The 25,070-nt window shown below is 45.7% G+C and overlaps 2 protein-coding genes across 4 annotated transcripts in view; both read right to left on the bottom strand.

The window, feature by feature from the left end:
• The window catches only part of PGLS (6-phosphogluconolactonase), a 5,281-nt gene extending 4,732 nt beyond the window's left edge, over positions 1–549 (bottom strand). The window contains exon 1 of the mRNA XM_048832060.2: positions 100–549. Within this exon, the coding sequence (XP_048688017.1) occupies positions 100–525 (426 nt within the window). The 5' untranslated portion in view covers positions 526–549. The remainder of the gene's footprint in view (positions 1–99) is intronic.
• Positions 550–1,264: 715 nt separating this feature from the next.
• SLC27A1 (solute carrier family 27 member 1) overlaps positions 1,265–25,070 on the bottom strand; it is a 35,552-nt gene continuing 11,746 nt past the window's right edge. For 2 of the 3 annotated variants that reach the window (XM_048832055.2, XM_048832057.2), the window contains exons 3-12: positions 19,742–20,136; positions 17,486–17,647; positions 16,163–16,232; positions 15,982–16,073; positions 15,705–15,814; positions 13,620–13,829; positions 13,128–13,254; positions 12,720–12,857; positions 12,081–12,245; positions 10,256–10,664 (exon numbers count right to left, since the gene is read on the bottom strand). In XM_048832055.2, the coding sequence (XP_048688012.2) occupies positions 10,261–10,664; positions 12,081–12,245; positions 12,720–12,857; positions 13,128–13,254; positions 13,620–13,829; positions 15,705–15,814; positions 15,982–16,073; positions 16,163–16,232; positions 17,486–17,647; positions 19,742–20,136 (1,873 nt within the window). In that variant the 3' untranslated portion in view covers positions 10,256–10,260. Of the gene's footprint in view, positions 6,817–10,255; positions 10,665–12,080; positions 12,246–12,719; positions 12,858–13,127; positions 13,255–13,619; positions 13,830–15,704; positions 15,815–15,981; positions 16,074–16,162; positions 16,233–17,485; positions 17,648–19,741; positions 20,137–25,070 lie in introns of those variants that run through there. The other variant, XM_048832054.2, reaches the window with a different exon arrangement.

Here is a 25,070-nt window from a genome sequence, read left to right as displayed (position 1 = left end):
TCTAGAATTGTTGCAACAAACGTCTTCTCCACATTCCTGCCCCGGTATCTCCCCAGGGGGTTTTCCCGCGTGCGGGGCGGGTCCCCGCAGCCCCCTCACCTTGTAGGCACCGTACGTGCTCTCCGGGTCCTCCACGGGCACCAGCCGCTCGTCGCAGAAGGCCAGGACCCAGCGGGCGGGGGCAGCGGGGCCGGAGAGGGCGGCGGCCGCGGGCAGCTCCTGGGACAGGATCCGCACCAGGCTCCCGCCCGACAGCCCCAGCGAGAAGCGGCCGCCGGACTCGGCCGCCCGCTGGGCCACGAGCTGCGCCAGGGAGGAGCCCAGCTCCTGCGGGGAGGGGAACACCGAGATGTGGCGGGGCACGAAGCCAGGCATGGCAGGGCCGGAGGCGGTGGGAGCAGGGGACGGGGCGAGGCAGCAGTCGGGCCGGGGGGTGCTGGGCGGAGCGGAAGTTTGGGCAGTTACCGAGAGACAGCCGGAAGGGGGGAAAGGAACCAGGAACACCGTGCGGAGAGGGACGAACATCACGGGCCACACCAGGAAGCGGGGAAGGAAGGGGAGGACTTAGAGCGCGCACAACACCGGAGGTGATGTGCGGAAACGCTGCCAAGGTGCGAGACTCGGTCGTAGGCGAGGGGCGCCTCAGGCGGGAACGGGGCCCTACCCCGTGCGAGTCTCCAGGGCCCGGGGGCAGCTTCGCCCGTAGCGGGGGCGAGGTTTCTCCGTCCCCACCAGGGCAGGCGCGGCAGCCCTAGTTGTTCCAAGCAACGGCGGGCGTCTGAGTGCCCAGCTTGGACTCGTTCGACGCTTGCAAGCTTTTCTCCACCCTCACACAGGCTAGAAACTTATTTCAAACGGCAAAACTCTCATGTCGAGAGCTGGGGCTTTACCGAAAACACAAAATATCACCAGACTCCCTGTCCCAAGGTATTGCTTAGTCCTCAGAACGGGCCAGTGCCACCCACAGGGTCCATCTGAGGCAGTGAATAGTTCCTCAAGAAGGACCCCACCTCCCCCATCCAGACAGACTCCCCTACCCCACATGCACCTGTTCTCACCCCTTCTCATCCCCCTCAATCCATCGAAAATACTGTTGTGAAAAATCATCTTTCTAGGCTATCGCTTTGAACCCCTCTCACCTCTACGCTGCCCTCTTCAATTATAAACAGTAAAAGTCAGCAGTCAATTTAATGGATTGGATGTTCTGGTACAGAAGAGCCCATCACACCAAATGGAAACGAATGAAAGTTACACTGATTCTAAGTTTGTTTTAATGTGTTTGTTTTTATTTCTGAGTTTGGTAAAACAAATAATAGACAATATAGTGATCAGACTGAAAAAAATTTTGTTTTAAGAGTTTAATTAGTCAATACATGGTCCTTTAAACTACAAGAAACTTTAGTATATTTAAAGTTATAGCCTGCGGCTGGTCAGCTCAGTTCCCAAGCTGCAGACTCCCTCATTTTCTTTTTGAGCATGTTATAGTTCCAGATAACTAGGTTCATTCTTACCATAAATGACTTTTTTTAGTGCCTGTCCTGATAAAAAGGCACATTCCAGATTTTAAAAATCAGTATTTAAACCAGTTTCAGAGTAGCAGCCGTGTTAGTCTGTATTCACAAAAAGAAAAGGAGGACTTGTGGCATCTTAGAGACTAACAAATTTATTTGAGCATAAGCTTTTGTGAGCTACAGCTCACTTCATCGGATGCATTCAGTATTTAAACCATTAGTGATGGTCCAGTTTCTTGAGTGCATTAAACATTAAAACAATGTGTTTCAAAAGCATCCGCAAGACTTTATAAAAATATTTTAGATGAAGCATTAACTCCACCAGAGAAAGGGCAGAATGAAATTTTTTATGTTCCATGTAGTGTTATTGAAGTACTGTAATTGGAACTGCCCAGGGTGAAACAGAACAGAATGACAGGTTTCAGAGTAACAGCCGTGTTAGTCTGTATTCGCAAAAAGAAAAGGAGTACTTGGGGCACCTTAGAGACTAACCAATTTATTTGAGCATAAGCTTTCGTGAGCTACAGCTCACGATTGAGCTGCAGCTCACGAAAGCTTATGCTCAAATAAATTGGTTAGTCTCTAAGGTGCCACAAGTATTCCTTTTCTTTTTACAGAACAGAATATGGTCCTTCCAGTATAAATTGCATAAAAGGTACTAGTCCACTGAAAGTTCCTTAAAGGCATCACATCGCTGGATACACCAGCAGTAGCTGCCACTACCAGATATGGTAAGTTCAAATGCCTCTAAAACAAGGGAATAATCAGCTGCTCGGGACGACACGATTAGTCCCAAAGCCCTGAGGTAAGTGGGGAAGTGGGATACCGGAAGGAAGCACGAGCAGGAGAGCGCGAGAGGGGAGGGCTCCTGCCTCATACTGAGGAAGAGGGACGATCAGCGAGTTATCTCAAGTGCCTACACACAAATGCAAGAAGCCTGGGAAACAAGCAGAGAACTGGAAGTCCTGGCACAGTCAAGGAATTATGATGTGATTGGAATAACAGAGACTTGGTGGGATAACTCACATGACTGGAGTACTGTCATGGATGGATATAAACTGGAAGGACAAGCAGGGCAGAAAAGGTGGGGGAGTTGCATTGTATGTAAAGGAGCAGTATGACTGCTCAGAGCTCCGGTATGAAACTGCAGAAAAACCCGAGAGTCTCTGGATTAAGTTTAGAAGCGTGAGCAACAAGGGTGATGTCATGGTGGGAGTCTGCTATAGACCACTGGACCAGGGGGATAAGGTGGACGAGCCTTTCTTCCGGCAACTCACAGAAGTTACTAGATCGCGGGCCCTGGTTCTCATGGGAGACTTCAATCACCCTGATATGTGCTGGGAGAGCAATACACCAGTGCACAGACAATCCAGGAAGTTTTTGGAAAGTGTAGGGGACAATTTCCTGATGCAAGTACTGGAGGAACCAACTAGGGGCAGAGCTCTTCTTGACCTGCTGCTCACAAAAAAGGAAGAATTAGTAGGGGAAGCAAAAGTGGATGGGAACCTGGGAGGCAGTGACCATGAGATGGTCGAGTTCAGGATCCTGACACAGGGAAGAAAGGAGAGCAGCAGAATACGGACCCTGGATTTCAGAAAAGCAGACTTTGACTCCCTCAGGGAACTGATGGGCAGGATCCCCTGGGAGAATAACATGAGGAGGAAAGGAGTCCAGGAGAGCTGGCTGTAATTTAAAGAATCCTTATTGAGGTTACAGGGACAAATCATCCCGATGAGTCAAAAGAACAGTAAATATGGCAGGCGACCAGCTTGGCTTAACAGTGAAATCCTTGCTGATCTGAACACAAAAAAGAAGCTTACAAGAAGTGGAAGATTGGACAAATGAGCAGGGAAGAGTATAAAAATATTGCTCGGGCATGCAGGAGTGAAATCAGGAAGGCCAAATCACACCTGGAGTTGCAGCTAGCAAGAGATGTTAAGAGTAACAAGAAGGGTTTCTTCAGGTATGTTAGCAACAAGAAGAAAGTCAAGGAAAGTGTGAGCCCCTTACTGAATGAGGGAGGCAACCTAGTGACAGAAGATGTGGAAAAAGCTAATGTACTCAATGCTTTTTTTGCCTGTGTCTTCACGAACAAGGTCAGTTCCCAGACTATTGCACTGGGCAGCACAGCCTGGGGAGGAGGTGACCAGCCCTCTGTGGAGAAAGAATTGGTTCAGGACTATTTAGAAAAGCTGGACGAGCACAAGTCCATAGGGCCGGATGCGTTGCATCTGAGAGTGCTAAAGGAGCTGGCGGATGTGAGTGCAGAGCCATTGGCCATTATCTTTGAAAACTCATGGTGATTGGGGGAGGTCCTGGACAACTGGAAAAAGGCTAATGTAGTGCCCATCTTTAAAAAAGGGAAGAAGGAGGATCCTGCGAACTACAGGCCAGTCAGCCTCACCTCAGTCCCTGGAAAAATCATGGAGCAGGTCCTCAAGGAATCAATTCTGAAGCGCTTAGAGGAGAGGAAAGTGATCAGGAACAGTCAGCATGGATTCACCAAGGGCAAGTCAGGCCTGACTAATCTAACTGCCTTCTATGACGAGATAACTGGCTCTGTGGATGAGGGGAAAGCAGTGGACGTGTTGTTCCTTGACTTTGGCAAAGCTTTTGACACGGTCTCCCACAGTATTCTTGCCAGCAAGTTAAAGAAGTATGGGCTGGATGAATGGACTATAAGGTGGACAGAAAGCTGGCTAGATTGTTGGACTCAACGGGTAGTGATCAATGGCTCCATGTCTAGTTGGCAGCCGGTATCAAGTGGAGTGCCCCAAGGGTCGGTCCTCGGGCCAGTTTTGTTCAATCTCTTCATTAATGATCTGGAGGATGGTGTGGATTGCACCTTCAGCAAGTTTGCAGATGACACTAAACTGGGAGGAGAGGTAGATACGCTGGAGGGTAGGGATAGGATACAGAGGGCTCTAGACAAATTAGAGGATTGGGCCAAGAAATCTGATGAGGTTCAACAAGGACAAGTGCAGAGTCCTGCATTTAGGACGGAAGAATCCCATGCACAGCTACAGACCAGGGACCGAATGGCTAGGCAGCAGTTCTGCAGAAAAGGACCTAGGGGTTACAGTGGACGAGAAGCTGGATATGAGTCAACAGTGTGCCGTTGTTGCCAAGGCGGCCATTTTGGGCTGTATAAGTAGGGGCATTGCCAGCAGATCGAGGGACGTGATCATTCCCATCTATTCGACATTGGTGAGGCCTCATCTGGAGTACTGTGTCCAGTTTTGGGCCCTACACTATAAGAAGGATGTGGAAAAATTGGAAAATGTCCAGTGGAGGGCAACAAAAATGATTAGGGGACTGGAACACATGACTTATGAGGAGAGGCTGAGGGAACTGGGGATGTTTAGACTTCAGAAGAGAAGAATGAGGGGGGATTTGATAGCTGCTTTCAACTACCTGAAAGGGGGTTCCAAAGAGGATGGATCTAGACTGTTCTCAATGGTAGCAGATGACAGAACAAGGAGTAATGGTCTCAAGTTGCAGTGGGGGAGGTTTAGGTTGGATATTAGGAAAAACTTTTTCACTAGGAGGGTGGTGAAACACTGGAATGCGTTACCTAGAGAGGTGGTGAAATCTCCTTCCTTAGAAGTTTTTAAGGTCAGGCTTGACAAAGCCCTGGCTGGGATGATTTAGTTGGGGATTGGTCCTGCTTTGAGCAGGGGGTTGGACTAGATGACCTTTTGAGGTCCCTTCCAACCCTGATATTCTATGATTCTATGATTAAAATGAGAAAATAATCCATTGTTAGGACAGGTGGAGTACAGCACACATGCACCTGTGAAAGTCAATCCCTTTAATTCTCCAATTTTAAGAGTTACATTTAGTTCTAATTGTGGTAAAAGCTCAAGGAAAACAAGTACATCAGAAATGTCTGTTAATGGACTTGCCCACATTAAACAGAAAATAAAATTGTAATTGAGGTTGGAGTAGACATTAAAATTATTATGTTCCTATTTGTCTTGTCATATGTGGCCTTCATTGGTGTTCAACAATTGCCACTCATTTCCAGCAGAGGGCAGCACAATTTAAAGATGAAAACTACCAGTAAATATAAAAATAAAATTAAAGAAAATACACAGCAACATTACAATTAACTTTTCCTAAGACCTCACATTAGCATTAAAAGGTGTAACATTACCATGTGACTCCTCTGTCAAGACCTGCCATTTACCTCATTGTTACCTAGCCCAGTAACAAGTTTAAATACATTGTTTGTTCACTGGCATAATGTCCCTAGGCAGAGTTTCAGAGTAACAGCCATGTTAGTCTGTATTCGCAAAAAGAAAAGGAGTACTTGTGGCACCTTAGAGACTAACCAATTTATTTGAGCATGAGCTTTTGTGCTGTGCCCCTAATTATGCTTTTTAGCCATTTACACCCAATCTACTTTCTTCAGTGAACTAACAACCTATTTATTCTGCAGACCACAGTTTGTGAAGATTCACAGACTGCACTCCAGGGGTCAACAATCTGATTAATTCCCAGTCCTATTTTTATTTATTATTGTAATGCCTAGACCCCCAGTCATGGACCAGGACCCCATTGTGCTAGGCCCCATTATACAAACAGAATACTTTAGGTAAATGAATGATAGACACTTCAGAGCGAAACTTCCCACTACAGCGAATCTTAGATGTGTAGTTAAAAAAGAGAAATGTGAGGTGGGACAATCAAAGGCTCTACCTGAAGAAAATAATGCTACTAACTAAAGGTCTATAGATAGCAACATAAAGTTGAGAGATAAAGCAGAAGGAAACTTGCTCAGGGCATATCATTTCTGTTCAGTTACATCCTCAGGATGTTACAATAAATAATTCAGACCATAAACACCTCCCATGTTGCACAGAGTCCCTCAGTTTGTAGTGGTTACAAAGAGAAAAAAATATCTCTAGATACAGAACTGTAGAGAAATGGCATATCTATGCCCAGGATAGGAATAGCTCACAAATTAATGTGATTAAGACATGTGAGGACATCATCCTACACCCCAATGAATTTGTCACGGTTGCCAATGCATTGCAAGAGGGCCTTGCACTACTTATCTAGCAGGAATCCCTCGCTTTCACAGGCAGGGTCCCTTCTTAAACTAGTCAGTAGCATTTCCTGCAAGACACACATCCCAGACCAGATCACAGAGTGACCTTTCTGGCACGGATCCTCTCAAAGAGGCACTCATTCAATGGAACATATTTTCCCAACTTTAGATCAAGAAAATATAACCGGTCTGATGTTTGATGAGGGTCAAATCCTTCTCTCTGTAAACGGGTTTTCTGGATTTTGAACGTGCCTTGGAAAAGAGAAAGAAAACACTAAAGTAAAAATTTTCAGAGCTGGAAACCCATGGAAATGGAGTTAGGAAGATAAATGTGAACCAACATAGTACTTGTTATTAGCGTTAAACCTAGGAGCCAGATACTTCTCACCACCATAAACCAGAAGTAACTCCACTAGCTGGTATAAGACACGATGAATCAGGCCCTAGATCCCTTGGGATCAGTACAAAAGACAAATCACAATCCATTCATGGTATACGTGCTACAAACCCCATAGCTTTTGTTTCTTCTTTCTCCACCAACCTCTGACAGTACAGGATCTGTGCAATTTCAGTTGTGCATTGTGTTCTTGACCTAAGTTAGTGGTCACCAAACTGTGGGGCATGCACTCCTGAGGGGGGCATGGAGGAATGTTTAGGGGTTGGGGGGGGTAGCATGGTAGAGCCTGGGCCAGCCCCCATGGTGGTTGGGAAGGGAGTACCACCCAGCTCTGCTCTGTCCCAGCCCCAGCTGCACGTCCAGTCCCAGCTCCCAGCTGCAGGCCCCTGGCTGCAGGCCCCCAGCAGAGGCCCCAGCCAGGGGTGGCAGGTTTGTAGAAATTTTGGTGGTGCCCAGAACCTGCCCCTTCCAAACTCCAACCCCCACCTGCCTAAGGCTCTGAGAGGAAGTTTGGGTGGGGGGAGGAGGTTTGGGGTGCAGGCCCTGGGCTAGGGCAGGGGAGTGGAGTGCAGGCTCTGGGAAGGAGTTTGGGTGCAAAAGGGGTGAGAGGTTGGGCTCTGGGAGGGAGTTTGGGTGGGGGAGGGGGTCTAGGGTTCATGATGTAGGACGGGGCTCAGGGCTGGAGCAGAGGGTTGTGGGGGGTGAGGGCTCTGGCTGGGGCTGTGGGCTCTGGGGTGGGGCAGGGATGAGCTTGGGGTGCAGGCAGGCTGCCCTGGGGCTGGGGCCAGAAAGGACGACTCCCCCAGCCCTCTCCCCACCGGCAGCAGTGAGCTCTGGGGGAGGGGCCCCCCTCTCCCCCCTGGCAGCACACTCACCTTGTACCACTGTCATTGCACGTGTTCCATGGGCCCCTCTCAGGTCCAGGAAGCCCCCTCGCCTTCCCTGTGGTGGGTGCCGGGAGGGCTGCCATCACATGTGCCCCTCCTCCCCTGCTGCTGCCCTTCATTGTAGCCTCAATGGGGGTGAGGGATGGGTCTGCCCCTTGCCCAGCGTGGGGCAGGAGCGGTGACTGAAGGCAGGGGGGCCCCCTGTGCTGGTGGAGGGTCCTGCTGGAAAAGGGAAGGGTCCTAGGCAGAAGGGCAGGGTCAGGGCAGCCTGCCCTGCCACTGGTGGATGGGGGGCACTAGGACCCTGAATCAGCAGTTGATGCCAGAAGCCAGCAGGGCGGAGTCAGCCTGGGGCTGCAGGGGAGAGGCCAGGAGGCTCTGGGGGCCAGGGGAGGTGCGCGGGGGCAGCAAGTGGGGGCCAGGGGACACTTGGGGGAGGTGCGGGGGCGGGGGGGATTGCAGTCAGGGCCGGGGGAGAGACCTGGCCCCAAACATGGGTGGAGCTGGGCCCCAAATATTGCTGGAGCCCGGACACCATAGGCCCATACAACTCGCGGCCCCTGGCCCCAGCTCCAGCGCTGGCCCTGCTCCTGGCCAACGCCCAGCCACCGACTCCCAACCGTGGTGGGGGAGGAACTAGGTAAGGGGAGGGGCATGCAAACAAAAAATTTGGGGACCACCGCTATAGCCCAAACCTTCATTACAGGGACATTGTGAGACATTGTTCATGTTTGTAAAAAGACCTCAAGATGCAATGTGCCGTATATTGCAGGTGTTGTAAAAATGTAATATTTGGACTCCTCTAAGTGCTGTCCGTAGCACTGAATCCAAGTGGCAATGTTTTGAGGAATTCAGTGGCTCAGTTAAACCTATTTGCTGCTTTAAAGATTATGGTATGTGGAAAGAGTGGAGGTGGGAACCCTGATGCTTTAATTACAAGGTCAGTCTTTAGCTGTCACGTTGAAAATCTAACCAACATCTTCCCGGCTGCAATGACTGACAGCACATCCCTTAGAATAAGGCTGAGATACACCAGGAAGATCAGCCTTTTGATGCAGCTGGTAGTTACTGCACAGTGGTATTTAATTTTGCCATTTAATTTTCAGTTTGCAAGTCCATGTAGCTTCCGTCTAATAATTAATAAAGGCTCTTATTCAGGTTTGTAACTATTTCACAATCTCAATCTTGTGTCATACTGGTCTGTTGTTTCTGCCATCTAGAGTTGGTTGATATTTACTACGTGTGAGCTATGTAATTTCTTGCTTCCACTTCTGCAAAAGACTAAAAAAGAATTCTCCTGGAAAAGAGACAACAGCCACCTCTAAAGCTGTTTAATCAGCTGACCAGGCAGTTAGTCAGAGTATGAGAAAGTGTGAATGTTTGCAAAATCTCCATCATGAATGAGGGCAGATGATCAAGGCAGTAAATAGTCTGTGCAAGATGGAGTAACTAGGGCAATTATACTTCACACCTCAGTGGTTCAGGAGCCAAATTAGCAATCAACATTACCCAAAAGAGCCAGAGTCATGTGAATTCACTGTTTCATTTACTATAGTACTAGTAATATTCAAAAAGTATGACAGTGGAAATATTTAGTTTATATATGGAGGTAGTCAAACTGTTGCTTGGGAGCCTCATGCGGTTCTTTTACAGTTAAAGTGCAGCTCACAGAGCTCCCCATGCCCTCACTCCATTCTCCACTTACCAGACTAGGGCCGGAGGGAGTCTCGGGGCTTCTGCCCTTTGGGGAGAGGAGTCTCGGGGCTTCTGCCCCACAGAAGGTGACTGCCGGGGCTCGGGGGTTTCAGCAGGCGCAAGACTGAAGCCCCGAGCCTTGGCAGGTGCGCCCTATGGGGCTGAAGCCCGGCTCTCAAACTTCTGAAGATTATCGCACGTGGCTCAGAGTGTCACTAAGTTTGGCCATCCCAGGTATGTATGTATATGTTATTCTCACAGCAAATAAGTTAATAACTTAAGCTGAAAACTTAATTGGTTAATAACATAGTAAAAGCATTCTGATTGGCTAATAATTAAATCACACAGTGTTTTAATATCAGGTGCTGCAAAGAGCTGCAGGAGACACATTAAAGAGCCACTTGCAGCTTACGAGCCGCAGTCTGAGTATCACTGAGCAAGAGGGTTGCGAGAGCCCCAGTGTGTGTTTAAATTCCTTCAGCAGATTACAAGGACCCTTTCAATTGTTTAATAGGTAGTTATATTTATATTCCCAAGCACTCTACTGTTGGCAAAAGGCTCCCACTGACCCATATATAGAGAGCTGGCCTATACCACAGCACTGAATTCAGAACAAGTATTAGAAAGCACAAAAATCATTTCCTCTGCAAAGGTCTCTTCAGTTAATGGCTTTGGTCCAGGTATTCTCTTGTATAAAACTCAACTACAGACATTATATCACTCATAGGGTTTATGTGCAAAATCCAGCAGAATCACAAGAAATCCATGAAAGAAAGGAAGACAGACACATGGCAGCAGCCAATTAACTCCAAATAAAACCAGCTGACTAAGTGCAGGTTTCTTATTGCTACAGAGCACAATTAAAAGAGAGGCAACTTTGACACTTTCCAAGTTTGAGTTGAGTTCTGGGGTCTGAAAGTTACTGACACATGCACTGCTAACAAGGAAAGAACTTGCAAGCGACCCATCAGTACCTGTGGTATCAACTTGGGGCAGGAGACGAAGAAAGATGGGCCGTGCATAGGGAGGCAGCTCCTTCTGTAGTTCCTGATACAAAGCATTAGGACTCAGTTTAGCTTTTGGATCTGCTATTGCTGCCATTCCAGCTTTCCCTTCCACCCCTGAAATAAAACAATAGAACTCAATGTATAGGACAGAGAGAATGGTGCTGGATTGGGCTTTAGACACTGAGTACAGGTGTAAATACAGATACCCACCCAAACCTTACCCTTTGCTCCCTCAGTTGCAAGTGAGGGCAGCATGGCAGAGGCACCATGCTTTAACCACTGTGGTAGGGAACTCCTTGCAATTCTGATGGACTTGGAAGGAAACCACTTCCAGCCCTCCTCAGTCAAAAGTAAGGTCACAATGTCCTTATCTCAGAAAGCTAATCCAACTCAATCTTATTAAGATTCCTCCTCCACCCAGACTCAGTATGCGATAAAACCAAGGAGACTGAACCGCTATTTAATGGGAACTTTTCCAACCAGACACTTGCTTGAAACAGGTTTCAGAGTAGCAGCCGTGTTAGTCTGTATTCGCAAAAAGAAAAGGAGTACTTGTGGCACCTTAGAGACTAACAAATTTATTTGAGCATAAGCTAGCTGTAGCTCACGAAAGCTTATGCTCAGATAAATTTGTTAGTCTCCAAGGTGCCACAAGTACTCCTTTTCTTTTTGCTTGAAACAGTTTCCCTTTTCATAAAGGGCCTCTTCCTCTTGCTCATCGTAGCTTTCTCCAGACCTTTTATTTGTGTCCAGAGAATTTAAGAGCCATTTATGCTTTATAAATGCTCATTCTGTTCTGTATCAGTTCCCCACACCAGAGACCCAGACTTCATGATTGAGAGCTATGGGGAGGGAAAGCAGACAAGTCTCTCAGCATTGGAGTGGCAGCTCCCAAAGTTAGTCCAGTGACATCCCCATCCATCTCCAACCCCATCCCCCCCCCCGGGGATTATACTAAGATGCATGTTCCTGTGTGGAATCAAACAGGAGCCTCAATGGAATCCTGAAGATTACTTTCACCAAGAGTTTCTGCTGAGCACAAATTATAAACAGGCTAAGACATCAAACACATGAGTCTCCTTCTTCCTATTTCTCCTCCTTAAAAAAAGCTCTTTCTTTTTAAGAACAAGTCATTATAAACCAAGGTGGAGAGCTTGCACTGAACACTCCAACACTGAGCTGCATTATCTGGAGATCAGAGCTCCCTGGGCACCCAGACAGATTACTTCTTAGCTGGATTCAACCACTAATGATCACACCTTTCCCCATGTGTATGGATCTCACCACAGCAGCATAAGTTACAAGTACTCATTAGTGAATTATCCCTGGGGCCTTCATTTCACTGCTCAGGATGAGTGCTGGCCAAATCACACCACTCTGTTGCCCGCCTATCTTCCCCCATTTTGGGGCACCCTACTCCAGCAGAGATGGTCAATTTCAAATTGTCCTAGGGAAGGAGATACAAACTTGTATATCTGCCTGACTTGCCCCCCCACCCGGAAAGCTTGGAAGTTCTGGGTCTCCAGTTACCTGGTACCTCCACTCCATACACTGCAACATCTGTTTGACTGAGGATGTGACTCAGGATTCCCTCTACTTCCGTGGTGGAGACATTTTCCCCTCGCCACCGAAATGTGTCCCCACTGCGGTCTTTGAAGTACATGTAACCAAGTTCATCCATCACTAACACGTCTCCTGTGGGGGATAGAAGCCACAATCAATCTCAGTACTTAATTAAGGAGCACTAGGCCCTGCCTTTCAGCCCTTGAATATGCCATCTAGGTACAGCACATACAGTTAAAGAGAAGACTATTCCTACCTACCTCCCAAGGGTGTGGAGCTAAATCAGTGGCCATTTCCCCAGTGCCTACAGGATCTGCAGCTGGACCAGGATGAGGGAAAGAAACGAGAGAGAAAAGCTAAAGCAATAAGGGGTGGGGTAGAGAGAAACCATCCCTATGGGTTTTCTGTTTGTAGTTCATACATTCTATATTGAATCTAGAATACGACACAGATGGCAGCAGAACAAAACCCTAAGGTAAGATTTCTTGTCAGCCCCTACAAAGAGCTGATTAAACCCTGGGAGCTCTAAGAGCCATTTCCCCTGCCCAGTGACTGAAACATATTTGTGTCTAACACTGGTGAAGCCAGCACTTGTTCTGACAGTACCTGAAAGGTATGCCCGGTCCCCTTTTTGGAACACATTGCATGCTATCTTCTTATTGGTGGCACTCTCATTGACATAGCCATCAAACCTGCGCAAGGGGTCCTGCTGGTTTATTCTACCCACAAGGAGGCCTGGCTCCCCTAGAAAAAACAGGACAAGACCCCAAGAGATCACAACTGCTAACAAGACTGGCCATTGTGCTGGCAGTTTTTGCAACACAGACTTACTTAATGCAGGTTACTATACTGATGTATGATGTATTTAGTTGAGCGGGGCTACTTTTGAAACAGAGACCTGGAGGTGAAAGGCTTCATATCCCACCATTCGTTCCTTGAACCAGCTAGTGCCCATTTGTTATTCCTGTATAACAGTTAAAGCTTTGAGCATTTCGTGTACACAGTAACACTCACCTGGGCAGCAGGGGATGCAGAGCCCACTGGAGTCACGGATCAGCTCCATGGTGTCTTCATTTACCTTCACCAAGCGAATGGGATAAACATTGGGCAAAATCCGGCTGTTGAAACCACACGCTCCAACCTTTCAAGAGATGGACCAAGACACATGAGGAAGTGAAGGGCTAACATGAATCATTTAGCCTCAGAGTTGCATGTTCTTTGTTATATCTGGCTGTCTACCTTCTCCTAAAAAAGGTGTGGGTGGGAATTTTCTAATCATTCCCTATTAAAAAAGGAAATCATCCCCCACCACCAAGATGAGAATTTGTCCTGTAAAAGTGGTGCACACAAAAACAATCACAGATTTAGCTCCCTGCAGCCCAGTGATAGGTCCCAAAAGACACTATGTAGAACAGCCAAAAAAAAGGCAGAAAGTACATCTCTCTCTGTACTGTATCCCTCTTAGTATATATTTCTCTCCTTGCACTGTAGTCACCCACTGCGTACCTTTCCATCCAAGTTAGCAATGCTGCAATTACACTCTGTGGCTCCATAGAACTCCCCAATCTGTTTAATTCTGAAGCGCCTTGTAAAGTCTTCCCATATGGTAGGTCTCAATCCATTTCCCAATGCTAGTCGTACGTGATGTTGTACTTCTGCCTCCCGTACTGGTTGGTTCAGAAGATACCTGCAGATCTCCCCAATATACTGAATAATCTGAGGAAGCAAACACAAATATAGATCAGTCTCCAGGAGATCTTTATGATGCCCTGGGAATAACTGAAACATGGGTATAGAAAGGTAATCCCATAAATAATGTAGCTATCTCATCGCCTCCATTATTAAATTTATTGTGGTAATGCCCAGAAGCCTTAATCACAATTCGGTATCCTTCTGCTGGGTACTGCACAAATATAAAATAAAAGTCCATGCCCCAAAGTGCTTACACTCTAAACAGACCAAAGACAATGACAAGGAGTGAGGAGACAGGTACTGCATGCAAGCAAAGTGACTAGGGTGATGGGGGCATAGTGCTGGAGCCATTTCCTGAATACTGATTATGGTTCCTGGCGTGGAGCAAGGAAAGGAGTTAATATGACCAAAGCCATACAGAAATGGAAGGAAGGGGGATAATGTGTGGTAGGGAGGGAAGGATGGAGAAGAGCACAGAGGGTGAGGAAGTGGCAAGGCTGGCAGTAGAGGGACTGCCAAGAAGGGTGGGGAATGGAGGTTGGGCCAACAACCAATCAGCAGAGGGGAAATAATATCCAGCATTCAAATAAAGTGCAGTGTGCTGACAATACTGGTGTCCAAAGACCCTGCACGTACCACCCATTCTTGCAGCTGCTGCTGAGCAGCCCTGGCTGGCCTCACCCCAGAAAGTCCTGTTCTGCTTCCCCTAGCCATAGTTTGCATCAGAGGATCTCAGATAAGCCCCTCTCTCCTCACCCCTGGAGGAACCTGCTCTGCTCCTCCCCTACATTTGTTATCCTGAACTCCAGCGAAGCTCATGCCTGTCCAAAAAACGGGCTGCTCCTAATCATAAGGTCCCTTTAAGAGCAGGAGCTCATGGGAATGCTGCTTTTTGGGGTCAGAATGCAGTTAAAACTAGTTCAGAACAAGCATCTGGAGACAAGGCAATATGCAAAGAACTTTTAATACCAGCCTCTGAGACACGTAACAGTAATGCCAATGTGGGAGAAGAAAGATTTGTGATCAGTCCAGTCCTCCCCGTATTGTGCCTGTCATGCTACGTATCAAGCAAAGATCCTCCTGTAACAGATCTGCCTGCTATTAGAAGAGAGAGAGTCATGTGTTTAAAGCCAGGATTTATCTTCTCTCTTAAGCTTCCACACAGCATCCAAAATAGACATCTGGAACAGGCTTTCTGTCCTTTCTCCTCCTCTTCATGTGCCAGCAACCCATTCTCTGATTGTCTAGCTCCAAAGAATATTTGAAGTCACTTCATGTGTGTATTATTAATTGCATTATTGCAAAAGTCAGAGGTGTTAGGGCTGGTGCTCTCATGTTTTATATCTATATGGAGGTTATGAATCTTATAATTCATTTTTCTATGTTGCATTTTAACAGGACTGTAGACAAAACTCCAGTGGCAAATTAAGCTCACTGGAATTGTGAAGTGCAGGGGCATAATTTACCATGTCATCTCTATGCACCATATTTCCTGATATTCCTCTTTTGCTCATTTAGGAATGGACTGGCTAAAGATGTTAGACTGGTTGATGTTAGTCCAGCGGGTTAGTAAGCATGCTCTATATCATCAGGTGGGAAACTCAGATTCCACTTCTTGTCTTTGTCTCCTGTAGTCATCAGGACCTGAAAGCAACATAGATTTGGCAATGAAGGGCTTACAGTCTAATGTCTCATGGGTGGTGGAGGAGGTGAGGTGTGATGCTAACTAGAGAAGTAAGAGGGGCTACAGTTGAATGCTTGAGGTGGATGGCAGGGAAAAGTCAGAGCTGAGACCTGGAGATTCCCTGCTGAAGCTAGAAATAATCCCACTGCCCAAATCAATTTGCTTCCATAAACTCCAGGCTGCAGAGACATGGCAGAATTCAAGACACTGCTTACTGTGCATTTGTATTTTGTACAATCATCCCAAAAGCGACTGGCTGAGAATTTCTTCCTGATAACCACAGTGACGCCATGGATTAGACACTGGCCGACTCCCATGATGTTACCTGGAAGACAAAGAGGGGCAGAATATCAGTGCTGGCTCTGGCTTCAAACACTATGGATAAATTCATTTACAACAGTACTTGAAGGTCCTCAACAGCACCAGAAGCAACCTGGGCCCTGGAATAGGCAGCAATATTGTGAACTTTTGCATCCTAGGGAGGAAGCATACCTGCTGAGTGATATAGTGGCAGGCAGTTGTAGAGGATATCTTCAGGGTGCATTCTATAGGCACAGTACCCAAAGGCAGCTATGCGGTAGTACCTGCAAGAACACAAGGGATGTTAAGGAATGGAAATGAACACAGCACTGAGTATCACTGAATGAAGAGCAGCTTCTCTTCAGCTCCTCACCTGCTGTGCACCACAATGGCAGCCTTTGGCATTCCTGTCGTGCCAGATGTGTAGATATAGAAGAGCCGATCTAGAGAACAGAAACACGAGCCAGGCATATGACAGATTCTCTTCAGCTGTTTAATCCCTTTTTCTGTGCAAGGCTAGGTTTTAGCTTTGCTCCTATCAGTGATCTGCTGATCACAAGTGACTGCTTTGATTTAGTGCTGGCACAGGAGAGTGTAAACTGATATGGTTGGCACAGAAGCCATATTACAGCCCTAGCGGAGAGAACCCTTGATGCCAGTAAACTTCACCCATAAAAACAAAGAGGGTGAAAGGCAGCCTCAATTCTAACCTTTAAATCAAGAATGCAGGGCCCTAAGGGCATGCACTTTTCTTCTCCCTTCTCCAGACGGCCTTGGAATTAGGCCAGCTGCCTGACTCAGATGCTACTGGGGAGATGAATCTAGAGGAAAGGTCACTTCAAATGGGGGCAGGATTGTCTAAGGCAAGCTACACTGTGAGGAGAAAGAGAATAGCACAGAGCAAGATTTTGGGGATTTTGTTAAGAATCCAGCAAGCTTGCATTACAAAACATCACGTTTCTCCATGCAGCAGGAGTTATTGATCCTACCGTAACAGTTACTGAAATGGGAGGAACACACTCACCAACAGTGTTACACATCTCACAGGTGTTACATAGCCTATTTCTGATTCTATTAAACATGAAACACTACTATCTAGCCAGTTCCCTTCCTCTCTTTCCTCCTCTTCTCCACAAGTAAAATAAAAAAAATATAGAGGGCTGAGGTCATTAGTAATGAAACCAAACCGCAGAGCCTACATATTAGGGGAAAATTGAGGAAATCTCTATAAACAGGAAAACCCTTCTTCACCTTTCCTAAATATGAGCAGGCTGCTCATCTGGTTTCTCTTGGGTTTTTAGACACACACAGTTATAGCAAGTCCTTTCTCTTTCATCTGGATCTGGTACCAGCAATACTGATTGGAATTAAGCATCATGAGTAGCAGCACCCTCCTTCCCTCAGTTAGTAAGATGTATCCATTCTCTAAACCTAGGAAACCCTAAGAAGCCAATGAACTCCAGTGACAGATATTCACCCAGAATATATTAGTTAGGATGCTGCCTTTTGCCAACTTTTAGCCTCACTTTTCTCTTTTATACCTGGTGGTTCAAGTGGTGTTAGGATTACTCTCTCCTTCACTGCTTGCTTAGTTGCCCATTCAGTCATTACCATGTCCCAAAAGGAAGACTCCTTGAGTTCCAGGTCTCACACTTATACATGCATCACAGGAAAATAAGCTCACTGAGAAACTTACCATCTAAACCTTTGGCTTCAATCTGATTTGGAGGAGATTTCGATGCAGTACTCAGAAGAGGATCAAGGTATTTAGTCTCCACAGGGACAGAATCTGGGTTAAAATCTCCAGAGCAGAACTTCACCATGTTCTTGCCCAGCATCCCATTCACTTCAGATATTGCTGCAACACACAACTACCTCGGTTACAACAAGCACAATACTCTGGGCCACAACAACAACATTGCCAGTACTGACTCTTATTCTTTCTTTGCATCTAATAAGACATCTGCAATGCCAACACCAGAAAAGCCAGAGACTTAATTGAAATACTGAGATACCTATCCAAGTAATGATCAAATTACCATGACCTTGGTGTCCTAGATCCAACATGAGACCTTACTGCAAATTTAGGCAAAATTATCTTTTTATCCATTTTTGTTGCATGAACTGCAGTTCAGCAGTCTAGAAGGATTTCAAGGCCAATGGTTCAAAGACACATTCAGAATCCCCGAATTAGATGTTAATAAACTGTGGAAGAAAGTTTAGTTCAACGGCAATATAATGCACCGTGTCCAATATAAAGAACAGCGTCCATAAACTTAAACTCATTGTATAGAGCAGTGGTTCTGAAATGAATTTTTGCTGTGGCTGCATGTGCAGCCACTGCAAATTCACAATGGCTGCAGTTTTTGACAGTTAAAATTATACTAGTGACACTCTAATCATGTTATTTGGAAGTGTCATGTAAATAAAATAATAAATCTTTTCAATGTAAAGAGTACGTACTATTAATACCACAAAAGTTACACAGTTATTACAAAGTATGTCAAAGTATTTTTTTAAAAAGTTTGTTGCTGCATGCCCCCAAAAGTTGTGGAGGCCACAGACGAAGTCCTTGGTGCTGCACTTGAGAACCACTGGCGTAGAGGACACACAATGTGAAGTTAACCAGAGATTATAAAACACAACAGGACAAGAAATGAATAAACCTAACATTACAGCAGTATATATGCCCAATGGCCTCTGATGGGATGTTAGATGGGGTGGGATCTGAGTTACTACAGAGAATTCTTTCCTGGATGTCTGGCTGGTGAGTCTTACTCACATGCTCAGGGTTTAGCTGATCGCCTTTTTTTGAAGTCAGGAAGGAATTTTCCTCCAGGGCAGATTGGCAGAGGCCCTGAGGGTTTTTCGCCTTCCTCTCCAGCATGGGGCACAGGTCACTTGCTTGAGGATTCTCTGCACTCTGAAGTCATTAAACCACGATTTGAGGACTTCAATAGCTCAGACATAGGTTAGGGGTTTGTTACAGGAGTGGGTGGGTGAGATTCTGTGGCCTGCATTGTGCAGGAGGTCAGACTAGACGATCATAATGGTCCCTTCTGACCTTAAAGTCTATGATTTTAGGATACAGATAACCTTCCTTTTCTGTGTGCACAGATGCAGAGCTCCTGGAGTGGGGAGTTTCTAATCCTCTTTACAGCTCCAAGGAGACCACACCTGACTAATGAACTCAGACGTGGGCAACTCAATACTAGGAAGACACTGACATAAGAGCAGAAGTAATATTTGTAGCTTCCCACAATACTACTCCTATCCATCATATTACAGACTTCTCCCCCTTTAGTAACTGATCAGCAGTGACTCAGTTTTCCCATTTTGTTCCCAGTGAAACCCAAATGAGGGAGGAAAGGAACCTCTCTAGGAAACATGCCCTAAGTCAGGGGTGTCCAACCTGAGCCTGAGGAGCCAGAATTTACTAATGTACATTGCCAAAGAGCCACAGTGATACGTCAGCATCCCCCCATCAACTCCCCCCAACCCCCTGCTCCCAATGCCTCCTGCCCATCGGCAGCCCTGCCGATCAGCGCCTCCCCGTCCCTCTCCGAACCTCCTGATCAGCTGTTTCGTGGCATGCAGGAGGTTTGGGGGGGATGGGGGAGGAGCGAGGGCACGGCAGGCTCAGGGGAGGGTTCAGGAAGGGATGGAGCGGGGGCAGGGCCTGTGGCAAAGCCAGGGGTTGCGCAGTGAGTACCCCACAGCACATTGGAAAGTTTGCGCCTGTAGCTCCAGCCCCGGAGTCAGTGCCTAGACAAGGAGCCGTATATTAACTTCTGAAGAGCCGCATGTGGCTCTGGAGCCACAGGTTGGCCACCCCTGCCCTAAGTCTTTACTCAGAACTACTCCTAATTTCAGTGAGAACTTGCCTCAATCAGGACTAAGTAAGAACTTCAGGAGTTAGTCCTTAATGTGTGCCAACTCTCAGGTGTCTCACCTGCAGCCAGCTCTCCTCCAAAGATCACAGCCTTTGCCCCTGAGGTTGTCACACAGTAAACCAGAGAATCCAGACGCAAATTGAAGTTAATGAGAGCTGCCTCAATACCAACTTTTGCCATTCCAAGCCAGAGGCCCACGAACTCGGGACGGCTCTCCATGAAGATGGCAATGACATCACCCAGACGGAACCCCTGCTGGTAGAAGAAGTTAGCCACGGCATTGGAATACTCATCCAGCTGCCGGAATGTCCATTTCTCATCATTGGACTCATAGATCAGAGCCACTTTGTCAGGGTGCCTGCGGACGACATCGTGGAAGATCTTTGGAATAGTGTTTTTGGCTCGCTGATGCTTTCGCAACTCATACTTGACACGTATCAGCACTGAGAGACCACTGCAGCAAGGAGAGGAAAGTCATAATTCCAGCAGAAAGTACAATACCCCTCACATAGTTTAACATACAATCTGATATATTTTGACTCATGCTTCTACACTGCCGTATGCAACTTGAAAATTTCACTCACCAGGGAAAAAAAATTTTTTCCTGAAGAGTCGGGAGCCCCAATCTATTAATTTCTGCAGAATCTAAGGCTTGATGTTAAATAAAGCAAGTTTCTTTCTAGCCCTTACAGTTCAGCACTTCCAAATGTGACCAAATGCAGTGCCATGTTCCTACAGTTCCTGGGCCTCTGCTGCCCCCAGGGCTTCTCCTGCAACTTCAGAGTGAAGTGAATAGACTCTCATCAGAGAGACAAGGTGGGAGAGGTAATATCTTTTATTGGACCAACTTCTGTTGGTGAGAGAGACAAGCTTTCAAGCTTACATGGCTCTTCCTCAGGTCTGGGAAACATACAGAGTTTCATAGCTAAACACAAGGTGGAACAGTTTGTTTAGCATAAGTAGTTAACACACTTCAAGGGACCTTTCAAGATGAAGTGGCCAGTTAACACCTTTCCAGTCATGGAAGGGAAGTGTGTGTGTGTGGGGGGGGGGGGGGGGAGTGTCAGTTGATTATATATTGTTGTAATAAATCATAAATCCTGTGTGTCTATTGAGTCCAGGATTTCTAGTGTCTAGCGGAGTAAAGAATTTAAATTCCCAGGCTCCTCTTTTGTAGGTGTTGTGCAGGTTTCCTTTGAGGATGAGGACTGAGAGTTCAGTGCATTAAAATGCCCCAACAATTACTATGTGGGTGAAATGAGACAAATCACTACACTCTGGAATGAACTCACAGAAAAATTATAAAAGACAAACACCATATCATCTATAGGTGAACACTTTTCACAAAGCTATCACTCTATATCTGACCTCTCAGTCCTCATCTAGTGATGGCAAAAATCTAGTGAGCCATGAAATATCCTTACAAAATTAGGAGGATGCATAACACCACAAAATGAAAATCTCTATTGGTTACTTAGCTGATGGGAACAGATTATATATTTATACACCAGTTTTATTTGACCTCAAGCCTCAAGACTTCTTGGGTCTGACTTGTCTATTTCTCTTTGTTATTCTAGATGCCAATAAAGTGGGAGATTTTTATCAGGATAAACACTGAGGCTACCTCTACACTACAGACTTACAGCTGCGCCGCTATAAGGTCTCCCACGTAGGCACTTTTTGACGGCAGGAGAGAACTCTCCTGCCAGTATAATTAAACCAACCCCAACGAGCAGCCTTCTGCCTGCATAGCACTGTTCACACCAGCACTTTTGTCAGTGAAACTTATGTCAGTCAGGGGTGTGTTTTTTCACATCCTTGACCGACAAAAGTTTTGCTGACAAAAGTGCTAGTGTAGGCAAGCATGAGTTCATAGCAGAACTCTGTAGTTTCTCTCAGAGATGCCTCCGGATCCTAAGGCCAGTCTTCCAAAAAGAAAGAAAAACACACATTCCACGGAGGAGCCTGACTCATAGGCTACTGGCCTGAGCCAGCTAAAGCACTGTTCTCTAATTGAAAGTCTGGACCACTGCTGTCCCATACAGAACGATTGCTGGCTATATTTCTGTTATGTTGGAGAGACAGAGAGCACCACAGCCAGCCTCTTTAGACACTTAGATACACACATACCCCCCCACACACAATCCACAGCAAAGTTAATTTGAATACCTTAACCAAATTAAAAAAAGACATGTTGACAGAAGACATGGATGAGACGACATTACAGATCCTTATTTTAAGGATTTCATTTAGGGGGACTAGAAAACAGGAAGCTTGCTTGCTTTCTCAACAAGGAAATAATTGCAAATACATTTTGTTTTAGAACAACTCTTGCTTCCCATAACATGCTTTGCAATGTCCTAGTGTTATGGTATCTGCTCAGTAATTTGCAGATCCTGTGGGAACACATAAAAGTATTTCCATAATTTCATAAAGGAAGTTTAAAAACAAAACCACAGCTTGGACATGTAGCATTAACTCATAGTCTGAGCTTTAACAGAACAGAGGCAGACTTCCCATGTAGAAAAGCCATACAATTGTGATTAGAAAAGGAGTACTTGTGGCACCTTAGAGACTAACCAATTTATTTGAGCATGAGCTTTCGTGAGCCACAGCTCACTTCATCAGATGTGTACCGTGGAAACTGCACATCTGATGAAGTGAGCTGTGGCTCACGAAAGCTCATGCTCAAATAAATTGGTTAGTCTCTAAGGTGCCACAAGTACTCCTTTTCTTTTTGCGAATACAGACTAACACGGCTGTTCCTCTGAAACCTAACAATTGTGATTGGGGATGTTGTTTCTTGTCAGAGAAAAGCCTCCAGTGTATTGCTCTTCGTATGCAATCTTCTTACCATTCAGACCCCTAAACTGTTCCAGGAATGGTGGTGAAAGATGGTCTCTTGATGCTGCCAAATTAAGACTGTGAGGGAGGGAGAGGATAAAACAATAGTCTACAAATAACTGGAGGAAGCAAACACTAAAGGGGGGAGGGAAGAGATTGTTTAATGATTTATGAGGGAGCTTAACTAGAAGTTAATGGATAAAATGAACAGAGGAAAAATTTAGGCAGAGTAACTGAAAATCCACGGACTGTGAAATCTACTAGACCTTGGAATAGTCTCTCAAGGAAAGGAGTGGTCTTTTCTGATTTCTCTAGTTTCTATTACATTGGTTACGGGGCAGGAATTCATTTCCTAAAATGAACAGGAGTACTTGTGGCACCTTAGAGACGAACAAATTTATTTAAATAAATTAAATAAATAAAATAAATTTGTTCGTCTCTAAGGTGCCACAAGTACTCCTGTTCTTTTTGCAGATACAGACTAACATGGCTGCTACTCTGAAACATTTCCTAAAATGTAACTCTGGATTCTTCACACTTATATTGTTTTGTTTCTGTTGAAGACACTCATGGTTTGTCTCAATTTCTATACTTATTGTAATTTCTCAATAGGCAGAGAATTAAATATGCTAACATACTACCATAGCATCAACACCCAAATGAGAATACCCACCTGGACCCTGCTTTCCTAAGGGGGAGGAAGGTGGTGGCTGTATTTTCTCTACCATCAAATAGGAAATAGTTGTGCAACAGGAGTTTGCAAGAAGCCCCAAAAAGTTGAAAGGTAATTTATTACCAGTACTGTAAAAGCCTTACATCCCCATGACTGTCAACAGCAGGAACCCTGGTCAGCAAAGCCGTAGGATGGAGGAAGGGGTTGTTTTAGAAACAAGCTGCAGGCATTTTGTGAGACTGAGCTGGCCTTTCATGGTGACCCTATACTGAGCTGTGCCAGAGACAGAACAGAAGAGCCTTTTCACTTGTTAGCTACCCTTTTCACATTTTGAAGGGGCTTTATTCTCTCTATTTATTTTCTGCCATTATTCCTCACTTGCCATGCAATCAGGAGGAAACAGTCCTTCAAAAGTCCAGTGACAGCCACAGTAAAGCTAGGCAGTCTCTGGTGATCACAAAAGCCCTAAATCCTTTAGCACAAAGGAGTTCCCTCACAGAAGCCCAAGAGGCACAGAACTAAGTGAGACACTCATTAGAGTGTCTCTGGCTGCCCCAGGAGGTAGGGGAGAGACTAGAGACTGATGTATGAATCACAAATTATTATTTTTTACAATCTATTAACTTAATATTGACTGACTGTCCCTTTAACTTTAGCAAGAACAAGATATTTTGCTTCTGTAACACTTTCCACGCACTTTAACAAATGTTTTACAAACCTCTTGTTACATTTCACAATCAGAACATTTCCTTAGTGCAAGTCCTCATTTTGAGCCATTCAACTTATCTGTGTTTCTAGATAAACTAAGGTTTCAGAGTAGCAGCCGTGTTAGTCTGTATTTGAAAAAAGAAAAGGAGTACTTGTGGCACCTTAGAGACTAACAAATTTATTTGAGCATAAGCTTCCGTGAGCTACAGCTCACTTCATCGGATGCATTCACAATGGAAAATACAGTGGGGAGATTTATATACATAGAGAACATGAAACAATGGGTGCTACCATACACACTGTAGCCAGAAAGAAAAGGAGTACTTGTGGCACCTTAGAGACTAACAAATTTATTTGAGCAAAAGTTTATGCTCAAATAAATTTGCTAGTCTCTAAGGTGCCACAAGTACTCCTTTTCTTTTTGCGAATACAGACTAACAGGGCTGCTACTCTGAAAACTGTAACCAGAGTGATCACTTAAGGTGAGCTATTACCAGCAGGACAGCGGGGGACGGGGGACGGGGGGGGGGGGGGGGGGGGGGGGGGAGAACCTTTTGTAGTGATAATCAAGGTGAGCCATTTCCAGCAGTTGACAAGAACTCTGAGGAAGAGTATGTGTGTGTGTGGGGGGGGGGGAATAAACATGAGGAAATAGTTTTACTTTGTGTAAATACCCATCCACTCCCAGTCTCTATTCAAGCCTAAGTTAATTGTATCCAGTTTGCAAATTAATTCCAATTCAGCAGGCTCTCGTTGGACTCTGTTTTTGAAGGTTTTTTGTTGAAATATTGCCACTTTTAGGTCTGTAATCGAGCGACCAGAGAGATTGAAGTGTTCTCCAACTGGTTTTTGAATGTTCTAATTCTTGACATCTGATTTGTGTCCATTTATTCTTTTACGTAGAGACTGTCCAGTTTGACCAATGTACATGGCAGAGGGGCATTGCTGGCACATGATGGCATATATCACATTGGTTGATGTGCAGGTGAATGAGCCTCTGATGGTGTGGCTGATGTGATTAGGCCCTATGATGGTGTCCTCTGAACAGATACGTGGACACAGTTGGCAAAGGGCTTTGTTACAAGGATAGGTTCCTGGGTTAGTGGTTCTGTTGTGTGGTTGCTGTTGAGTATTTGTTTCAGGTTGGGGGGCTGTCTGTAAGC

The sequence above is a fragment of the Caretta caretta genome, chromosome 20 (assembly GCF_965140235.1).
Source record: "Caretta caretta isolate rCarCar2 chromosome 20, rCarCar1.hap1, whole genome shotgun sequence".
Classification (NCBI taxonomy): Eukaryota; Metazoa; Chordata; order Testudines; family Cheloniidae; genus Caretta; species Caretta caretta.
Note: the sequence above shows the minus strand (reverse complement) of the source record. Positions and strands in the feature narration are given on the sequence as shown.